The following is a 14,992-nucleotide window of genomic DNA, read 5'->3' as shown; positions in this document are numbered from 1 at the left end:
CAGGTGGGATAGAAGCTGAACTCGGGGGATCCCTGGGTGGCGCAGCGGTTCGGCGCCTGCCTTTGGCCCAGGGCGCGATCCTGGAGACCCGGGATCGAATCCCACATCGGGCTCCCGGTGCGTGGAGCCTGCTTCTCCCTCTGCCTGTGTCTCTGCCTCTCTCTCTCTCTCTCTCTATCATAAATAAATAAAAAATAAAAAAATAAAATAAAAAAAAATTAAAAAAAAAAGCTGAACTCGGGGCCGGAGGAGGATGCCCAGAGCCCGGCCCCCACCCGGCCCCCACCTCAGAGCCAGCCACCCACCCGGCCTCGGGATAGGGGCCTGCAAACGGCGCTGCACACTCATCAGGTTTTCCAGGCTGCGTGCGTGTGTACATGCACACGTGTGTTCTTTCAGCGGGGAGCAGGGGTCAGAGAGCAACCGGGGAGAGAGGCCCCAGTGTGGCCAGGAGGCCGGGAGCCTCCTCCCCTGCCGCCAGCCCCGCCCCCCGCGCCTGGGGTACCCCCTCCGCTCTTTCTAGCACAGTCTCCAGCAGCAGCAAAGAGGAGACGTGGGGTGGAGACATCCTGATTCAGAACCTCCGCAGAGATGTGGCCACACCGGGTGTAGGTGGGGGGGCGGGTCTCACGCTGCCTGCGAGCTCCCGTGGGGGGCCCGGGGGCAGCACAGACGCCCCAGCTGGTGCTGCGGACAGTCCCGGGGAAGCAGGACCACACCTGGCCACAGGAGCACGCCTGCCCCTGCCAGCCGCCGGCCGGCCCGGCTGAGGGAGGAGGGGCCCAGAGGGGGTGGACGTATCCCACAGACAGCTCAGCCGCCCCAGCCCAGGCTCCCCATTCAGCAAAAAAAAAAAAAAAAAGTACCACAAGGGCTGTGTCTCCTGCACGCCAACCACTCCCACAGACAAACCCACATCCTCTCCCTAGAGAAGCCCCGGGGTCCTCCTGAGTCTCAGAGCACCTACCGATCCCTTCTGGAGAGGGCAGGGCACCCCGATTCCCAAATGTCAGCCAGCAGTGTCTGCCCGCAGCCGTCCCACGCAGCTCCCTCCGGGCCTCTCCCGTCCCTGGCCTGGAGCCAGGGTCCCCCGCACGAGGGGAGGATAGTCGCCGGCAGACAGGGGCCGGATGGACACGCGGGACAGCGAGGCTCTCACTCCTCCTCCCACGCCCTGGGCAAGGTCCCTGGGGGTGGGATAGACCGGGATCCTGGGGGGCTGGGGGGCCGTGCGGGGCTATGGGCGCGGGCAGATGGACACCCTGCGGGCGGGCGCTGCGGGAGAGCACACACCCACCCGGATGCACGAGCACGTGTGGGCACGTGTGTACACGGGGCATCCAAGGGCATTGCAGAGGGGGAGATGGACAGGAGGGTCCCGGACGGGCGGACCACGTGGTAGGAGAGATGTCCACCCCCCTGGCCCTCGGGCCGCGGTCCGTTCGGGCCTCCAGTCCCCCTGGAGGGACCTGAGCCCCAGCAGCTGGCCAAGAATGGGCTCCTCCCAGGCTCCCCCGGCGCTCAGCCCTCCTGAGTCCCCGGTCCTCGGCCGGGGGTGTGGGGTGTGGGAAAGTCCCCCTCGCCAGCAGGTACCCAAAAGGTGTTGGGGAAACCGGGTCGGGCGGCTGAGCTTCCGGGATGGCCGGCTTGGAGGCAGGGCCCGAGGGCAGGCCGGCGTCTCCCGGCCAGACGGCCGCTGGCCCACCTCCTAGGCTGCCGTGCCCCACTCCCAGGGTCCCCTAAGCCCCCCGGCTTCGGCGGGGGAGGCCCCCCGGCTCCTCACTCACTGTGTCTCGGCCCCCCCCCCCGCCAGAGCCAAGCAGGGCCTGGAGCGCTGGGCTGGCCAGCAGGCCTTGGCTGGCCCGGGTTTGGGGTGACGTGGGGGCACCTACGACCCTAAGGCTTCTCCGGAGGGGGTGGAGAGGCCTAAGGAGGACTGGGGCGCGTGCAGGGTGCAGGACACTGGAGTCCTGGCCGCCAGCCGCGGACCCCAAGCCCAGGAGCGTCCCCTTGGGATCCCACAGGGTGGCAGCCCTTGCCTCTGGGGCTGGCGGCGGTGTCTTGTTCCCTGGGCGCTGCCAGGAATTCCAGACACAGCGGCCCCTCCACGGGGCTTCCGACGGCGGCACGGCCAGCTGGGGGCGGCGGCTCGGATCTGGGGACTGGCGGGGGCAGGGGGGAGGGGTCTGCGGGACTGGAGACCCTCGGGCCACACGGGCGTCTCTGGGCCCTGCCAGCTTCTCCCGAGCACCAGAGAGGACCCGATCACCGGCCTGGGGAGGAGCCTGCCTCGGACACTGAGCCTCAGGCGGCGCAGGGGCGCCCCAGGGTCCCAGCAGCGGAGCCGCCCGTCTGCCCATCGCACATGGGTCTTCCCGCCTTCCCGCTGTTGCGAGGCTTCCTTGGGAGTCAGGGTGGCTGGAGCCCAAATCCCAGCTCTGGAAGGCAAACCAGCTACTGGAGGGATCCGGGCAGTTCCCCCCCAGGAATGAGGGGGTCCTGGGGTGCCCCACTCCCAGGGAGCCCCGGGCCTGCCCCGATTCCAGCAGGCTGGCCGGTCTGGGGAGCTCCCGCGGGGGGCACCAGGCCCAAGGGTGGCACGCTCTGCCCTCCATGCACGTCCAGGCTCTTCTGAGCAGAAGGCGGGGGACAGGAGGTGGGGAGTGGCTGTTCCCCCAACCCCAGACACACGCAACGGGAACTGAGAGATCCTCAGGGTTTTGCCTAACGCCGCTGCCCCCACCCCCACCCCCACCCGCACCCCCCTCCCGGTCTCCTGGCTCCCGGCCTCCTTGCCCTCAGCGTGTAGCTCCTCAACCTGCTGCCGGGCCCTTGTGAGGGCAGAGGGTGTGCTCACGGCCAGTGGGGCTCAGACCCGGGAAACCTGGCGGGAACCTGGAGGCACGGGCCGGCCAGGGGGCAAGGCTGGGCGGCTTCCTCCTCCCCACCCCTGTGGTATCCTAGCTTCCTGTTCTCGATAACCATCAGCAGCTTGGCCCAATGGGGCTGGCCCTCTTTCTGATCCCCTCCTGCCCCCTTCTTTGATCCCCAGGGCCCCACTGGTGGGTTTGGGGGAGCGGTGGAGGCAGAAGCCACCTCGGGTCCCTTCCCGCAGGTCGACCAGGGATTCCCAGGCTCTCCTGCCCCCGCCTCCGCCCTGTTCTGGGGACCAGAGCCAGCTACTGCTCCAGCTCCTCCTTTCGGGGAAGCCACCCACTCCCCAGAGTGAAGAAGCCTCCGGGACCAGCCAGCCCTGGAGGGGCCGGGAAGGGGCCGGCTCCCGATACCCACCCCCGGGAGCACGGACAGGCGCTGGAAGGCCTCGCGAGCTGCGCAGAGTCATCCCGGGCTTCGCCCCAAGTGCCCCCACAATGGCCAGCTCCCTCCCCACCGCCCCTCCTGTGTGCCCACCCCCTGTTGAAAATGGTTTCCTTTTTGCTGTCACCATTGACAGCTGAATCAGAGAAGTGGGAGGACGCCAGAGGACGGGGATGGCGCGTGTTGGGGCCGGGACGGGGAGGGTGTTCGCGGTGTTACGAGGTGGAAGGAGCCGCGCAGCGAGCATGACCCGCTGGGCACCTGGCCAGCAAGGGGCCTGCCGAGGCGAGGCGGGGGCGGGGGGCGCTGGAGTCCTGGGCGCAGGGGCCACTTCCTGGGACCCCAGACGCGAAGAAGGCGTGGGAGTCCCCCGCCCCCCGCCCACCCCACCCGCCGCGCCCCGTGAGGGCCAGAGACTGTCCACTATCTGTAAGTCTGCTGAACTGATGTCCGGATGCTGGGGAGAACTGGAGGGGCTGGGGGGAGGCAGGGGGAGAGCCCCCCAGACTCTCCTACAAACCGTGTCTACCACCCACTCCCGGGCCTGCTGGTCCATCGCCACCACAGGTAGCTGACAGCCGGGCTGCGGCTCGAGTCCCAGGGACGGCCCTTCTGGCCTGGCCTGGGCCTTTCTGCCCCTGCTTCCCTCCCGCCCGCCCCACGCCCGCAGCCACCTGTGCAGGTGCCCCGGCCCCTGACTCCAGGGCTTGAAGGGGGCAAGGGCTCCCCGGACCACAGGGCGCCGGGGCAGAAGCAGGGCAGTGTCCGGGCAGGGCCGGCGGGACCAGAACCAGCAGCGAGCTGGGGGCAGTGGGCTGACGCTGCACGCGACCGGGGCCCAGAGGCCAAACAGTCCAGGGAGCACGCGGGCTGCGGGGCGAGGGGAGCCAGGGTGGCGGGGAACGGTCCGGCCCCCTCCCTCCCGGCGCCCCGGCCCGAGGGACCCGGGCAGCCCACCCCGGGGCACAGGCGAGAGGCACCCGACCCCTGGTGGCGGCAGCAGGCGCAGGAGGGCAGCAGGCGGCTGGGGTGTGCGTGGGTGGCAGCGAGGAGGGGCGAGGGAGGAAGCTGGCTTCCTGAAGCGTCCTCAGCCCTCAAAGACCGACCAACAGACAGACAGACAGCTGGCAAGAGGCGGCCTGGAGGCCACGGCTGCCTCAGTGAGTCCCTGACCGGGGGAGGAGGGGCCCCGTGGTCCTGGGGTGGTGGGGACCCCGGGGAGGTGGGGGGCACTCCGGGCGGGCGGGAGCGAGGCTGCGTGGGGTGCCGCGCTGTGTGGCCGCGGAATGGGTGCTGCCCCAGCAGACGGCCCCGAGGGGCGCGGGGAGGGAGCCCCAGGGCGCTGCAGGGGGACCAGAGGCCAGCACCCCTTCCTGCTTCGTGCGAGCTTCTCGCTCCCCCCACATCTGCACGGCCGGGGTGTCCCCTCACCTCGGGGCTTACCGGCCCCGCCGCTGCCCCCACCCCTCGGACGCCGCGGCCTGGCTCTGGGAGGTGGGGACGGTCCCCCAGGAGGACACGGGCCCACCACCTCCGTGCCCCCCGTCCCCCCGGCTGTCGCCTCACCATGCGCTGCCGCTCAAGGGCTTGTGAGGCCATTTCCTGTGACGGTTACAGAGGCGGGAGGTGGGGGGATGGGCGGGGAGGAAGGAAACACCCCCAGCCTACCTCCCTGGACAGAGACCCCAGAAGCCAGAATGACCTTGGGCCCGCCCGCAGCGAGGACAGGGTCCCCGAGGGTCCCCAGCTGGCTCCGCTGCTGCCGCCGCGAGAGGCCTCAGACCTCTCATCTCGGAGCGGGCCCGGCCCGGCGGTGGCTTCCGTGAGCTTTCTCTCTCCTTTCCACGCAGAACGCGCGGCTGGTTTCCTCCCTCGCCTTCCTTACCTGGGCCCGTGCAGGCCCCCTGTGCTCTGCCCCCCCTCCCCCTCCCCCTCCGCCTGGAGCCCTTCCTGACCTCGCCTCCCCGCACAAGCTCCATACCTCGTCGGGTCCCGCCCCACCGCCCTGGGTCCCCCCTCGTAGGGACCCGGCCTTCTTGCCGTGAAAACGACAGCTCTGTGCGGAGAAGGGACGACACCTGAGAGCGGAGGTGCCAGAAAGCAGGCGGCGGGCCTGGGCTTGGGCGCCTCTCAGGCGGGCAGAGAGGCCGGGGTCAGCTGCCGAGGGCCCTGTCTTTCAGGTGAACCTCATGGCTGCGTGAGCCTCCCCCGGGCCAGCACCCAGCCCAGCATGGTCCAGGACTGGGGGGGGTGCTCGAGAGCACGGCCACCGACCTGGTCTTTGTGGGGAGCCATGACCCAGCCGCCACCCAGCAAAGCTCCGGCCAAGAAGCACGTGCGGCTGCAGGAGAGGTGAGGCCTTTCCTGGGGGGCGGGGGGCGTCCCAGCCCTGAGACCCTGCGCGCTGCCCTCCGCCTGCCCCTACAGCTCCGAGGCCAAGGGCCGAGGGCTCCAACCTGGAAGGGAACCCAGATGTGCTCATTTGCATGTCATTTGCATGCACTGACGGTCGGGATAAGGTTTCCCGCCTCCTTGGGCTGCTCCCCAACCCTGGAGCAGGGCTGTGTTGGGTCTGGGCTCCTCCGCGCTCTGGGTGTGGCAGGAGGGGCGCAGGCGGGCAGCTGGAGCGTCATCGTCGAGGGGACGAGAGGAGGGAACGCGGCGGGGCCTGAGCCCTCGAACCCACCGGGCCTCCGCCCAGGGGAAGACCAGGAGCAGCCTCCTCAGACGTGCCCTGAACCAGCAACAGCAAAAAGCAGCAGCCAGTGGTGTTGTCGTGCCCGCAGGCGGGGCTCCAATGTCGCTTTGATGCTGGATGTGCGGTCCCTGGGGGCCGTGGAGCCCATTTGCTCGGTGAACACGCCCCGGGAGGTCACCCTGCACTTTCTGCGCACGGCTGGACACCCCCTCACCCGCTGGGCCCTGCAGCACCAGCCGCCCAGCCCCAAACAGCTGGAGGAGGAATTCCTGGTAAGAACTTGGGGTCCCCCGCGGCCCCGTGCGCCTCCGAAGCACAGCCAGCCAGCGGGCACCGTAGTGTCTCGGGCACCGGGTACGGCTCCTCTTCGGGCCTCTGGAAGGAAAACCCACGAGGGAGAAAACCACCCGTGGGGGCCCTCTGCACTGCACCCCTGCAGAGCCGCGGAGGCCAGGAGGGAATTGCCGGGATCAGCCCCTGTGGACACAAGGACGGGCGGCGGGGGCAGGTATTCACTCATTCACTCATCTCTTCCCTCTGCCAGAAGATCCCCTCGAACTTCGTCAACTCTGAAGACCTGGACATCCCTGGCCACGCCTCCAAGGACCGCTACAAGACCATCCTGCCGAGTAAGGCCGCCCCTGGGCTGGACGGTGGGAGGGCGACAGGCGCGGCCCCAGCCAGGGCACAGGGACGGGCGCGTCTGTCTGCGGGAGCAGCGGCAGGTTTGGGGATGGGAGTCCGGGGCTCTGAGGGGCTGACCCCGCAGGCCCTAAAGGCCCAGGCCCCGCCCAGAAGCAAGCACCAGACCCCGGGAGACTGACTCCCGCCCTCCAGCAACTCCCAGCCGTGAGGCCGCCCCGCCCCTGCCCCCGCCCTGCCCCTGCCCCTGCCCGCCTGGTGGGTCAGCACTCAGCCCAGGGAGCCGGAGGGAGCGGCCCTCGACCGGGCCCAAGTCAAAGACGGAGGGGAGGCCCCCCGCCCCCGCCTGCAGGGCCCGTCCAGAACCAGGCCAGCCCTGGGGGAGCTGGTCTCCCCTGCGCACGAGCCCGGCCTCCGTCCCTGCTGGGACTCGCGTGGGGACAGCCCTCCCGCTCCAGGCAGAGCCGGGCAGGCCCACTGCAGCCCGAGTCCTGGCGCCTCGTCACCACCGTGCGAGTTTAGCAAGTCACTCGTCTGCATCCCGTGTTCACGCCAGAGAAGACGCTTTCTCCGCGACGTCTTTCTCCGTCCCCGTTGGCACAGTCCCGCCCCTGCCCACCTCCGGGCTGGAGTGTCCCACCGACCGCCCACGAGCCCCTGCTGCTCCAAACCCTTTCTCCCACAGTCCGTCCCCTACGGCCCCACTGGGTCAACCCGCCAGGTCAACCCGCCCCGGGAGGTCCTTTGCTCACGTCCCTCTGCTGCTCAGAGGCCTCCTGCGGCTCCTATTGTCTGCACACGAAGTAATTTAGTGGGTCCGTGGCCACCTGCTATCCTGGACTCACCGTGCCGAGCGCGGGGACTCACCTCTTCCTGACCCCGTGGGAGCGAGCGTTAGTCTGTCCCCTTTTGACCTCTGACCTCTGCTGATCTTTACTTCCCAGATCCCCAGAGCCGCGTCTGCCTGGGCCGGGCACAGAGCCAAGAGGACGGAGACTACATCAACGCCAACTACATCCGAGTGAGTGGCCTTGGCCGCCGCTGCCCCGCGGGGAGCGGGGTGTGTTTGAGGACATCTGTCCCCAGAGAACGGCTCCCAGCTGTGGGTCCCGCTCCAGTCACCGCTGCCCGGCCCCGCCAAGCTGGGGCAGACCCCGAAGGGGCCCCGGCCACCAGCCAGAGCACAGAGCAGATGTTACGCTGGGATGATACCAGGCCGGGGCCCTTCATCCCCACCCGCCCTGCACCCAGGAAGCAAGTCGCACCGTTGCCCCCCCACCCCCCCCCCCCGCATCCCGGGGCTCAGCCTGGAAGGTCCTGCACACAAAGGAGCTCTTAGCTGTGCCCTCTCTCTCTCTCTCCTTCGCGGAGATGGTTTAACATCAGTGTAGGGACCAGGGGGCGGTGGCTCCCTACCCGGGTTCCCCACCTCTGCGGGGCCCTAAGTAGCTCCAGGCAGCGCCCCTAGTGGCCCGGGGCGGCGAGGACGGCGGTCCCGGCAGGACGTGGTGAGCCTCGGGGCCCGAAGGAGACCTCCCACGAGCCGAGCCGCAGAAACGGGGCAAGCAGCATCTCTCTGGGCTTCCTCATGTGGAGGAGCTGAGGCTCCGCGGGCTCAGGAAGGGGCCGCAGCCCCGAGTGCATCTTGCTACTAAATATGTAAAAGTGATGCGGGACGGCCAGCTGGTCCCTCCACCAAGGGCTGAACGCGGTTTTCTTCTTTTGTGCGGGTAGAAGGCCGCGGGGAGGCAGGGGACGCACCCCACAAAGGACCAAAGGACCGGACAGGCGCCGGCCTCTCCGTGCACTTTCTGGAATCGGATCTGTACCGCTTCCCGCACGCCAGATCCGAGCCCACTTCCCAGAGGAGGAAGCCGAGGCTTCCGGAGGCCGGGCACCCCGCTTCCCGCGGCAGAGCGGGGGGGCAGAGCGGTGGTCGGAGCCCGCACTCCTCCGCCCGGAGCCCACGTGGGGCAGCCTGATCCCAGGACCTGCAGGGTCCGGGGTCCCCCCCCACTGCCCGGCCCTCTCTCACTGCTTCCCGCCCTTCCTTTGCACACCCCCCCACCAGGGCTATGACGGGCAGGAGAAGGTCTACATTGCCACCCAGGGCCCCATGCCCAACACGGTGTCGGACTTCTGGGAGATGGTGTGGCAGGAGGAAGTGTCACTCATCATCATGCTCACTCAGCTCCGGGAGGGCAAGGAGGTAGGAGGTGGCGCCGCAGTCCCTAGGGAGCCGCCCAGATGCCCCCTCCCGCACCTCACAGGCCCCTACCCCCTAGGGAGCAGCTCAGCACTAGGCCCCCCGCCCCCGCCCCCTGCCCCCGCCCCCTCCTCGGTCTGCGCCTCTCAGGAAAGTTCTGAGTGTCAGAGGCAGGGCGGGGAGGAGCGAGCAGGTGCCAAGCTCCGGGAGCCCCCCTGCCCCAGGGCCGACCCAGGCCGCCCATAGCCCCCCAGTGGGTGGGAGGGGGCCCACTCCCCTTTCTGGCGTCCTGGCCCTGCTCCACTGATAGACACTCCCCCTCTGACTCCCAGCCCCCTCCCTCCTAGAAATGCGTCCACTACTGGCCCACGGAAGAGGAGACCTATGGACCCTTCCGGATCCGCATCCAAGACACCAAAGAATGTCCAGAGTACACTGTGCGGCAGCTCAGCATCCAGGTACAGGGAGGCCCGGCCACCCCCGACCTCCACCCGGAAACTCAGGCCCACCCTTCACGGGGAGCCAGGGCTTCGCACCTCCAAACCTTCTCGAACACGCATCTGAATGAGGAGCTTGAGGGGCACGGGGGGGAGGCCTCAGCGGTGGGGGTCTGCCTCCGGCCCAGGCTGTGACCCCGGGTCCCGGGATCGAGTCCCACATCGGGCTCCCTGCCTGGAGCCTGCTTCTCCCTCTGCCTGTGTCTCCGCCTCTCTCTCTGTCTCTCAGGAATAAATAAATAACAAAATCTTTTAGAAAGTAAAAGAAGAGCTTGGGGCACAGAAGAAAGAGAAGCATAGGTAGTGCCCTAGTGTCAGGGCAGAGCCAGCGAACCCACAGGAGCCACCAGGAGGCCCGGGAAAGGAGAGGTGGGGTCCCGGAGTCCTGCTGGAGGAGCCAAGGCGGGACACGCATGGTGACACCCGCCAAGGGCTGGGAAGCGCCTTCTATCAGCACCTGGTGCTTCATACTTTTCCAAGCATTCCTCTATCAGTCCATTATCCCCAGGCGTCCAGAGAAGTGAACCTACACGGTCCCACTGCCTCCTTTCCCTGAGCAAAAGGAATGAGCTTAAGGGACATGCCCAGAGTCACGTGCTGGTTAGAGCAGAGCCGGGGCTTGAACCTGGGCCCTCGCGGTCGGTGGGCACCCTCCTCCGAGTGCATCGGCACAGGGAGTGGTGGGGCTCGGGGAGCAGAGGGGAGGCCCGATCCCGCCCACTCGGTCCATGGGGTGATTCTGGCCCTCGCCCACCTCTGGCACCAGAGGAGAAGGCTGGCGGTGCCCCAGCCTGACCCGGGCCTCATGCCTGTCCCCGTGACAGCACCAGGAGGAGACCCGGCCAGTGAAGCACGTCCTCTTCTCCGCCTGGCCTGACCACCAGACCCCGGAGTCGGCGGGGCCCCTGCTGCGCCTGGTGGCCGAGGTGGAGGACAGCCCAGAGGCGGCTGCCAGCACCGGCCCCATCGTGGTCCACTGCAGGTACGCGGCCCCCGCCCTTGCCTTGGGTCTGTCCCCGGAGGGGCCCAAGAAGGACAGCGTCGGGCAGGCCCAGCTCTCCCAGGAAGGGCTCTCTAGGCCGCCAGCAAGTGCCGCATGCTCATCCTCTCCTCCAGGCAGGGCCTGGCCACCTGGGCCGGACACTGGGGCACAGGCCAGAGAGCAGACACTATCAGGGAGCTTCCCCGTCGGCTGGGGGCGGGGGTCATGGCCCCTGCTGCTGAGGAGACAGCTTGGCTTACGGCCCCAGGAAGGATGCACATCAATGGACAAAGCGCAACACAGGGTGACGAGGGCTGTGCGGCGGTGCCGGGGAGCACAGGACCAAGTCGCACATCCCAGACTTGGGCCAGGGAAGTTTTTCCAGGAGGAAGGACGTTTTAACTAAGTGAAAGCCCGAGAGGTGAAGTAGCCAAGTGAGGCGTGCAAAGGGGAGGCGCTCCCGACTGATGGAACAGCATGTGCAAAGGCCCCTCGACAGAATTTTTGAACGGACGCATTGCTGGAGTAGAGTGACATGGGGGGCCTGGGGGTCACGTGGGGGAGGCGAGGAGAGAGCTAAGAGTCACTCCGGAAGGCCCGTGACAAGACGCCTCCTGGGACTGGCTAAGAAACTTGGATTTAGCCAGAGGAATACTAGGCTGCAGAGTGAGAAGCCGAGTGGGACGGAGGGGGCAACGGGCACGCGCTTCCCACAAGGACACCATTCCAGAGCAGGGCACGGGCACAAGCACAGGCAGAGGGACTCACGGGCCCCCTCCCCACAGGCCGCCTCCGTCGGGGTTCAGACAAGAAGTCTCCCCAAAGAAGGGGGCGCTGGAAGGTCTTGAAATAGAGAGCGAGACAGCAGCGTGGGGGGGGGGCAGCTGTGGGAAGGCCCCTGCGCGTGGGCAGCTGTGGGGGGGGCCTCACGGCTGGAGAGGGCGGGGTGGGGGCTCAGCAAGCCAGGGGGGCCCCAAGCTGGAAGCACTGCCCGCTGCTAAGCAGGAGACGGTCGTCCGAGCATCACAGGGATGGCCGCTGCCCTGGGACAGGGTTAGGGACACGTAACCTCCTCCAGCGCCAGCTCCCACCCGCGACAGTCCCGCCAGCTTCCTCCATCCCCAGGCCTCCACCCCCAAAGCAAGCGCCCTAAGTTCCCCCTGCTTCTCCGTAGTTTGGGGCCTGGGGCCACGTTCCCTGGGCCCCGTAACCTCCCACCCCCTCCCGGCCGTGTCCAGTGCAGGGATTGGCCGGACCGGCTGCTTCATCGCCACCCGCATTGGCTGCCAACAGCTGAAGGCCCGAGGGGAAGTGGACATTCTGGGCATCGTGTGCCAACTGCGGCTGGACAGGTGGGTCCGTGGAGGTGGACGGGATGGGCCTGTGGAGGGGGACAGGTGGACGGGATGGGCCTGCGGAGGTGATGGGTGGATGGGATGGGCCTGCAGAAGGGGATAGGTGCACGGGTGGGTCTGAGGAGGTGGACGGGTGGGTGGACGGGTGGACAGGTGGGCCTGTGGAGGTGGACGGGTGCACGGGTGGGTCCACGGAGGTGGACGGGTAGACGGGCAGGCCTGCGGAGGCAGAAAGGTAGACAGGTGGACCTGTGGCGGTGGACGCGTGGGTGGATGGATGGACGGGCAGGTCCGCGGAGGCAGACAAGTGGACAGGCGGGTCTTTGGAGGTGGACAGGTGGGTGGACGGGCCTGTGGAGGTGGGCAGGACCCACAACCTGAGGACTGGCATCGGTGCTTTCTGGGCACCAGAGAACTTGCAGGCACATCCCCATCGGGCCCTTCCCTTGAGGAAGAAAGGACTCTTGGCTTAAAGATCTGTTTCTTTTGCAGCTAGCGCCCAGGAAAGACTAGAATTTTAGCTTTGCAGGCTGAGAATTAAATACGCCACTCTGTGGACATCTGAGCACAAATCTGTTTGGGTTTTGTTTCCAAATTCCCTACTGAGGGGAAGGTGGAAGAACAGGGTACGGTTGGTTCTAGATAATGCACGGAAGGCCCTGGACCTGGACACGGGAACCAGGGTGCACCTTCTGACTTGCACCTACCAAGCTGTCTCGGTATTTCTCTAGGCCCCATTTCTTTATCTGGAGAGAAATAATGGCTCCTTCCCCCGAGAGCTGGTGCAAGGAAAGAGTTAACTCACTTTTCTCGAATATAGGAGCCTACTCTACAGATATATGGAATGGTTATGCTTGCTTTTAAGATGGGGAGGGGGAAACTTTGAGGTTTGGGAAAATTCGAGGCCTGGTCCTGCCCTAGGAGCCGATGGGTCAGAGAAGAACAAGTCTCAGTATGAGTCGCCCTGACTATGGGGCAGAGGGGCCTTCCTTGTAGGGAAGGAGTGAGGGGCAGCCGGAGGGCGTAGGAAGCTCAGAGGATGAAGGTGGGAAGTGGCTGACAGTTCTCTGGGAGGACCCCCTGCAGGGCTCTGAGGCCTGACCCCACCCTCCCCGCTCGTCCCCGTGCTTCCCATACAGGGGCGGGATGATCCAGACCACGGAGCAGTACCAGTTCCTGCACCACACCCTGGCCCTGTATGCGGCCCAGCTGCCGGAGGGGCCCTGCCCCTGACTCCGGGTGCCCTCCACCAGCCCAGGGGCCAAATTCCCCCAGGCCTGGGCGGGGTGGGGGGGCTGGGAACGTGGGCCTCGTGACCTGAGGGACCCCTTGGAGGGGCGTGGGGAGGGCTGCCCCCCTCAGTGGACTCGCGCGGCCACAGGAGGCTGCAGCAGACTCAGGGCTTTAGCAGGGCCGCCCTTCTGCTTCCGCTAGCGGCCCCAAACGGACGCTTGGGGGACCTCCCATGTCCCTCTGGGCTTCGAGCGAGGAGCCAGCATTTAGGACAGCTGACAAAGGAGCCCAGGTGTCCGGGTCCTGCCCACAGCGCTCCGCGAGCTTCATCTCTGGGACGTGGACATTAGGTGCCTCCCTGCCATGGCGAAAGCAATGGGAGAAGCTCCCAGGAGCCGCGCCAGCTGTGCCCCCGTCCTGGGGCCGGCGAGACAGTGACCCAAGACCATCGGCTGCCTGGCCCTGCCCAAGCACAGGCCGGATGCCGGAGAAGCCTGGTCCTGACCGTGGCCACGTTCCCAGCATCCCCGCAGGGACTGTCTCCTCGCTCCACACCTGCGAGGGCTGGATACCGCCCACCGAAGGGCAACAAGGCCCCAGAGCGCCCCTGTGCCCACACTGGAGTCCTGGGATCAGGCTCCAGGGCTGACCAGGCCAGGCAGTCGGATCCTCTGGAAGAGGGGAGGCGTGGGGACCCCTCAGAAGTCCAGCGGGGTCCTTGCCTCCGGAATTGCCAGCCGCTCACCCCAGCTGCTCCGTGGGAGGGCCCCGCATCTTCGTGCTTCCGTGCTTCCTTCCGCGACCTCAGGAGAGCCCTCGGGAGCAGGAGGTACAAAGGAATGAGGAGAGAGGGCGGAACAAAGGCTTGGCCTGATCTTAGAGAGCCAGCGCCCGCCCCTGCCCGGCCCCTGCCCGGCCCCTGCCTTGGCAGAGTGCGCCTGGAGAGCCTGGCTGTTTCCACAGCAAGTCGGGGTGAAAGCGCTCCCCGCGGACCTGGGGCCTCAGGCTAACGTGGGATCCCTCCGAGTCTATCTCAGAGAGCCAACGCCCTTCGGCGTCTCAGTATCAGCAGTTTCCAGGGCCCCCCCCCCCCCCCCCCACCGATCTCAGGGCTCACCGGCTCGCCCCAGGGAGACCTCCGGTCCTTCATCCTCGAATCCAAGGCGCGCTGCTCGTGGGGGTGAAGGAAGGCGCCACCCTCCGGGTGCTCAGCCCCCAGGGGCTGCCTTTGCTGATGCCGGTTCCGGAGCCCCCCAAGGAGCTGGACCCTGGAGAACAGCCGGGTCTCCTCGTGCATGACGCCCCTTCCGAAGAGCGTGCAGTGTGGACACTGAGGTTCAGTTTCTTCATGCTTCTGCTTGGTCTCACAACGGAGTCTCTCCTTCCTTGCAGCCCTGGAGCCGGCTCCCCGGCCCCCCAACCTTCCCTGCGCCCGATGGGAGGCGCCCACAGGCTGTGCCCGCCCGGAGAGCGGGGCAGGAGCTCTCAAGTGCCTGAGCCTGCCCAGCTCAGACCGGGCAGGGAGGGAAACAGAGGTGTGAGCGTGGGCCCGCAGGCTCCCCTCCCTGGCGCGCCGCCCCTACCCCTTCTAGAACTTAGTACAAGCTCTGGAGAAGGGACCGAGTAGAAGAATAAAGGCTTTTTTGGATGACTGATTTGTTTCTTCCCATCTTTTTCTCAAGCCCGTGAGCCTCTTCACAGCAACAGAGTAAGACGCCACAGACCAGGAGTGAGCTCCAGACCCTTACCCCAGGGCATGCACGTTTCTGGAAGTTCTTGAGACCTGGCATAGTGACACTGCAGTCAGTTTAGGAAGTGGGGCAGAGGGGTGCCTTGGAGCTAGGTGGGGACCTAGAAGAGGCAGTAGCTAGAAGGATGATAGTTTGGGATCCCTCCACTCTGGCCACTGGTCATCCGGGCTCTCCCTGGGTAGGCCCGACACATAGGGGCCACTGGTCATCCGGGCTCTCCTTGGGTAGGCCCGACACATAGGGTTCGGGTGGGACGCCCACCCGTGAGCACATCTGAAAAACCAGATACTAAGGAGCGCCCGGCCTAGGT

At 67.0% G+C, this 14,992-nt stretch overlaps 1 protein-coding gene across 7 annotated transcripts; it reads left to right on the top strand.

Moving 5' to 3' along the window:
* The first annotated feature begins 4,352 nt into the window (after positions 1–4,352).
* On the top strand, positions 4,353–12,969 carry PTPN7 (protein tyrosine phosphatase non-receptor type 7). 7 transcript variants are annotated; one of them, XM_041766798.1, is made up of 9 exons: positions 4,353–4,478; positions 5,499–5,670; positions 6,105–6,288; positions 6,561–6,645; positions 7,603–7,679; positions 8,730–8,867; positions 9,212–9,322; positions 10,186–10,343; positions 11,582–12,375. In XM_041766798.1, exons 2-9 carry the CDS (start codon positions 5,549–5,551, stop codon positions 11,799–11,801), a joined length of 1,095 nt encoding a protein of 364 aa, XP_041622732.1. In that variant the 5' UTR covers positions 4,353–4,478; positions 5,499–5,548; the 3' UTR covers positions 11,802–12,375. The 7 variants fall into 7 exon arrangements, with proteins under 7 accessions (XP_041622732.1, XP_041622756.1, XP_041622750.1 ...); XM_041766822.1 differs by lacking the exon at positions 4,353–4,478 and adding an exon at positions 12,838–12,969 and having other exon boundaries at positions 4,510–5,670; positions 6,564–6,645; positions 11,582–11,695; XM_041766816.1 differs by lacking the exon at positions 4,353–4,478 and adding an exon at positions 12,838–12,969 and having other exon boundaries at positions 4,510–5,670; positions 11,582–11,695.
* The last annotated feature ends 2,023 nt before the right edge of the window (positions 12,970–14,992 follow it).

Source organism: Vulpes lagopus, chromosome 1 (genome assembly GCF_018345385.1).
Source record: "Vulpes lagopus strain Blue_001 chromosome 1, ASM1834538v1, whole genome shotgun sequence".
Lineage (NCBI taxonomy): Eukaryota > Metazoa > Chordata > Mammalia > Carnivora > Canidae > Vulpes > Vulpes lagopus.
Note: the sequence above shows the minus strand (reverse complement) of the source record. Positions and strands in the feature narration are given on the sequence as shown.